The 5,809-nt window shown below is 44.8% G+C and overlaps 1 protein-coding gene across 1 annotated transcript; it reads left to right on the top strand.

Annotated features, from left to right (window-relative positions):
• Slc10a4 (solute carrier family 10, member 4) lies at positions 1 to 5,467 on the top strand (the record flags this gene model as incomplete). The annotated part of the gene is given in 3 exon segments (XM_005392971.2): positions 1 to 321; positions 983 to 1,193; positions 3,910 to 5,467. Coding segments are annotated over 3 exon segments (1,045 nt in total), but the record flags the coding sequence as incomplete, so codon positions are not given.
• Positions 5,468 to 5,809: the final 342 nt, after the last annotated feature.

The following is a 5,809-nucleotide window of genomic DNA, read 5'->3' as shown; positions in this document are numbered from 1 at the left end:
GCCCCGCGCGCTCGCCTTCTGGGAGTCGCCGCTGAGCCACGGGCTGAGCGTGCTGGTGGGCGCCGCCCTGTGCATCACCATGCTGGGCCTGGGCTGCACGGTGGACGCGAGCCGCTTCGGGGCGCACGTCCGCCGCCCGCTGGGCGCGCTGCTGGCCGCGCTCTGCCAGTTCGGCTTGCTGCCGCTGCTGGCCTTCCTGCTGGCGCTCGCGCTCAGGCTGGACGAGGTGGCCTCGCTGGCCGTGCTCCTGTGCGGCTGCTGCCCCGGCGGGAACCTCTCCAACCTCATGGCCCTGCTGGTGGACGGCGACATGAACCTCAGGTAGGCGCCCGGCGCAGCAGGGCGGCCGCGCAGGCCGGGGCTGAGGCGCGGAGAGGTGAGCGCCGGCCTCGGCAGTCGGGAAGCAGGGCGCGGCGGGGGGCCGCCTGCAACGGGAGGGCTGCGACGCACCCACGGCGGGGCTCTCGCCGCGTCGGCCCTCGCGCGGGGCGGGCTGGCTGTGGGCGCTGGCCTGGGGCCGCAGACCGACAAAAAGAGGGGCAGAATTCTGAAGCTAGGACTCGCCGGAAACGGAAAAGCAAATTAGGGCTGTTGGCCCGATGCAGAAAGTAATCTCATAGAGAGTGCCACATAATTGAGTTTAATCCAACAAGTAGCATCCAGTAGCTCTTCCACGTCCAACACTGCAAGGCTCTTGAGAAGATTACCAGGAAGAGACATGCTGCCTGTCTTCCGAATCGTCCAGACTCTCTCGGCTTTAGACAGCTCAGGGCAGCAGCCCTGAGTTTTTGTTGCTTTTGCCTCTGGCTCATTTCCCGTTGGACATGGGCTCTGCTTTCTTGGCACTCCTTGTGATGAAGTAGACTGAATCCAGGCTGCAAGCCGGAGGACTCTCAGGCTCCCTGGTACCCAACCTGGAGGAGAAGGTCTGCCGGCTCTTGGGCTCCAAGCCTGTCCTGACTCTGCTCGTTCTTTTCTGCAGCATCATCATGACCATCTCCTCCACACTTCTGGCCCTGGTCTTGATGCCCCTGTGCCTGTGGATCTACAGCCGGGCCTGGATCAACACCCCTCTGGTGCAGTTACTTCCCCTGGGGGCAGTGACCCTGACCCTCTGCAGCACCCTCATCCCCATCGGGCTGGGCGTCTTCATCCGCTACAAATACAACCGTGTGGCCGACTACATCGTGAAGGTAAAGACCCCTTCCCTCCGTGTCACCTAGAGGTCCTTGGTTGCTGCCTTGGCCTGAAATGCTTGAAGGTAAAGGAAGAAAAGGACTTAGCAGTACTTCCATGGGCGAATTTTAAGCTTATGCCACAAAGATAATTTCTACCTTTTGAAATTCCTAGAAGGATAACTCTAATTGTGATGTAGCTTAATTAAAAACAGCATTAGCCATCTGTCAGTGTTCTGGGGAGGAAACAGGTCAGGAGTAAGGGAGATGACAGTGTCATCCAACAGTAACGTTTTCCACTGTGTATTACCAGAAATCAAAATAGATTAAAAAATTATTCTAATAGAATTTCTGCAGTATTTTAGAAACGCATTACTATATTTTCAAAAGTGGAATTTTAATTCTGAGAAATACTGCAGTACGCTCCTTTAAAAATGTTTTCTTTGTTTTGTTTGCAGGCTGGGGATTGCTAGGCAAGCGCACTACTAGTGAGCTACACCCCAAGCCTGTTCCATTCATTAGAATGAAAAGTTGACACTAGTAAGATTAAAAGTAAATGAAAAGCTATAGCGTGGCAATAGAAGCCACAAAATATTGGCTTGGAAGCATAAAATAAAATTGGGTCCTGGATGATGTAGATTATGTTGTCATTACTAGATTTTTCTGTTTCTTTTTTCCTTTATTTCATATCTTATATGATTTCTAAAAATAGTGAAATGATAAGGGATTTCTATTATTTCAAACAATATTTCAATATTGTTTTATTTTTTAAAAAAACGTTTTTTGTAGCAGTAGAGATTTTGTAATAGTTGAGTGGAGAAAAAAATCAAGTATCTGTAAGTTAAACTTTTTTGAAACCTCATAAATGGTGCAAGAGTAAACCATGAACAGGGTGCCACTTTAGGAAGTTGGTCCAATAACATACACAATTACTGTAAAATGCAGAGGCAAGTTCCTTTAGATAAATGACACAGAGAGCCATTCCAGTGTTTCAGTTATGTAGATTTAAGACATAATCTTTTCTGTTTTACTTATATTAATTTATTTTTTAATCTGATTAAATGGAGGAGCCAAGTTTATGAATATGAAAAATAGGTTCTTTTCTATACATAAATCTACCCTTGAATAAAAAATTCTGTCCCACAATGTGTGTGAATGTAATAAGTATATGTGACTATGTAAATATGTATTTAAATATACCCACAGATAATGTTGAATCATGAGTGCAATGACATTTACTTTAAGAATTCTAAAAAACAGTCAATTGAAGAGGTATTTACACAGAAGAAACACAAAAAATGAGAAATACATTTAAATAGTAGTCCAACAAGATTGGCTCCCTTGCATTTAAGGTGACCCTATCTCTATTCTTTAATTAGCACACTATTAAGATATGGTTTATACAATAGTTAGTTACACTTTTACAAGCACTTTAAAATGAACATTCAACCTCAGTTCTCAAATTATTTAAAACAGCTTGGAACTTTGGAGTCATTATCTTCAAAATGAAGAACCAGATGTCTTGTCAATGCTTTCAACGTGATGTACTTTGCAACTTCATATAAGTACAAGTTTTGACTAGTAATTGTTCATGTGTAATAAGTGAACCTTACATAGTAACTATATCAGTATAAAATTCTAATTTTTTAAGTGCATAAAGTACATGGCCATTTCACAGACTCCAAAAATGTTCCCTCCCAAGTATCTAGAGAAGCAGAAGCAGGTTTTCTCTCTGGATCTCCATTTTCACCCACTCCACCCATAATAAAACATGACTTAACTGCCCTTCTGAAGGGAAATAGGAGAGAGGAATTTTTAGGTTTCACCTTATGATTCATTGAGCCTGTTTTATTTGAATCAATGAAATGTTACCAGTCAGAATGTCAAGACGACACATTTTATATGGTCAGTAGCCACACATCTAAGCCCACTTACTCTAGTGATTTCTCAGCACCACGGAGACTTACACATAAGAGGTTTCTTCTCAACAAATGAAAAAGAGAGGAGTTGCAAAATTATAAACAATTCCTCAACTCTTACATTTACTTTTTTCTCTTTCAAAATATAAATTATTTCAGCCTGGTAACAATCATTTGAGATATATTTTAAGCTTAAAAATGTCACACAGTAGGTTAATTTTTATTATACATTTTAATAGCTTTTCATTTCATATGTACAATGGGAATTAATTTCACACTGACACATGATATCTCTTCAGCATAAATGTCCACTATCTACTCCGTTAATACACCACACCTAGGGTATTTTTACCCGGGCTTAATTTTATCTGCTGTTTTAAGAGATCCAATCACAAACTGAATGTAAAATCAGAACAGTCAGGACACTGAAACAAATCATGTGATAAGGGTGAGAGGCTGGGGCAGTGTACCTGGAGAAGAGTAACCCGCCCCAGTAACTGCTTTATAAACTTTCAAAGTGCAGTTCTTCAAAAGTGGACTGGTCTTACGCTGCTCTTGGAGGCCTGAACAAGGAAACGGTCAGAAGATACAGAAGCAAATTGTCACTTGACCTGAGCACAGGCCTCCAAACAGAAACACTGTCTGACACGGTTATGGATGCCTCCTGAGGAGCTACCCAGCCCTCTCTGGAAGTAGATGGAAGATCTCATTTTGTAGGGGGGGGTCAGACTAGATGGGTACCTTCTTTTAAGAGGCTAGGGTCAGCTTTGACAGTCTCATTGCTGATGGCTTGTCTATCCATTCTCTACTACTAGGTTTCCCTGTGGTCTCTGCTAGTGACACTGGTGGTCCTTTTCATACTGACCGGCACAATGTTAGGACCTGAACTGCTGGCAAGTATCCCTGCAGCTGTTTACATGGTTGCCATTTTTATGCCTTTGGCAGGCTATGCCTCAGGCTATGGCCTGGCTACTCTTTTCCACCTCCCTCCCAACTGCAAGCGGACTGTGTGCCTGGAGACGGGCAGTCAGAACGTGCAGCTCTGCACTGCCATCCTAAAACTGGCTTTCCCACCACGCCTCATAGGAAGCATGTACATGTTTCCCTTGCTCTATGCCCTTTTCCAGTCTGCAGAAGCAGGGATTTTTGTTTTAGTATATAAAATGTATGGAAGTGAAATACTGCACAAGCAAGATCCTCTAGATGAAGATGAAGATACGGATATTTCTTATAAGAAACTAAAAGAAGAGGAAATGGCAGACGTCTCCTATGGCACAGTGAAAGCTGATAATTTAATAATGATGGAAACCGCCCAGACTTCTCTCTAAACATGGAGATACATAGGAGCTTCTATCTTGCTAAAATAGTAATCCATGTTTATGGCCTGTGGTAGTGCACGTGGTTTACGTAGAGGATAATTGGTTTGCACAGTATGTGTAACGCTTTTGATCTTTCCATTGTAAAGTTGCACTGCGGTAGTAACCTAGTGTTTCCATAGATTACAAATCAGTGTCTTACTATGACTTCCACGTGGTTCAGCTACAGTGAAGCTCCATCTAGTTCAATATGCTTTTTGGTTTTTGCCATTACCAATTGCTATGACTGCTTCACAGATAGAAACTACTGTATTAGAAAACAGGGTCTGGAAATGTAGAGTTTTGGTGCACTGTCTCGTCTGAGTAAATATAAGCTAACTATAAAGCATGATTGAGTTTACTATAAAACAGAAAAGCGTGCGTGCTCAACTTGTACACACTGAACTGTAACATCTAACATACAGGGGAAGGGGGAAACCAGCAGAGACCACCAGGCTTGTGTAAAAGCAACATGGCCTGGAATTTATTGTGCCTGGGCGCAGGCAGAGAGCGGGATAAGACCATGTGCCCTTGTTGGGGAAGGAGGGAACAAAGACAAGTGTGTCTTTTATAGGGACGGAGAGGAGGCACAGGACATCAGGTGGGAAGATCTCAATAAACATCCGTGGTCAAACGTTTCTGGCAGTCTTGCGTCTCCGAGCAGAGTCCTTGAAGTGTCCAGTGTAAATTTTGGGGTGTCTCCAGACGTCCCCAGAATCTGCAGAATGCCTTGTCCTATCTTATCTCTTTTCCTGTGCTTGCCCTGACAACTTCAGTACGGAGCTGAGTTCCCTGCTGGGAGACAGTCGTGCTTCTGCTGGCAAGCAGGCTGGGCGCTGGGAGAGTCACATTAACAGTGTTCAATTCTGACCTGTACTCAGAAAACTCCCCAGGTCAATGGCACGGTAAAATACTTGGTCAAAAAAGTATTTCATTGTCAAATCAGAAAAAATTAATGTCTTTGATTACTTGATCTGATATCTGCTTATTGTAAACGAGCCATAAACATTTTTCCAGTGGATAAGATGATTTCTTCACAAAATTGGTCTTCCGCATTTATTTTCAACACATTTCTAAACAAATCAGTTCCTCTTTGGAGGAACAGGTTTGGAAATTGTGTGGAACTAACATCTACCGAAGCGGAGCTGGCTTGATGGGGATGAGGCTCCGGGGAGAAAACAATCAGCCGAGAAGTGGAGGCCCTGGGTTTCCCGCTTGCTTGCGGAGCGGCTTCGGCGGGCAGACCTCTCTGCGCACCTCTGAGGAAGCGGAGCTGTAATCGGAGATAATGGGTAACACACCCAACGCAGCTGGCGAACCCGCGCGTGCCGCCCGCCCCCCGAGGCGCCCGCCCCCGCGC

Source organism: Chinchilla lanigera, unplaced genomic scaffold (assembly GCF_000276665.1).
Source record: "Chinchilla lanigera isolate Chin_1 unplaced genomic scaffold, ChiLan1.0 scaffold00046, whole genome shotgun sequence".
In the NCBI taxonomy this organism is placed as follows: Eukaryota; Metazoa; Chordata; class Mammalia; order Rodentia; family Chinchillidae; genus Chinchilla; species Chinchilla lanigera.
Note: the sequence above shows the minus strand (reverse complement) of the source record. Positions and strands in the feature narration are given on the sequence as shown.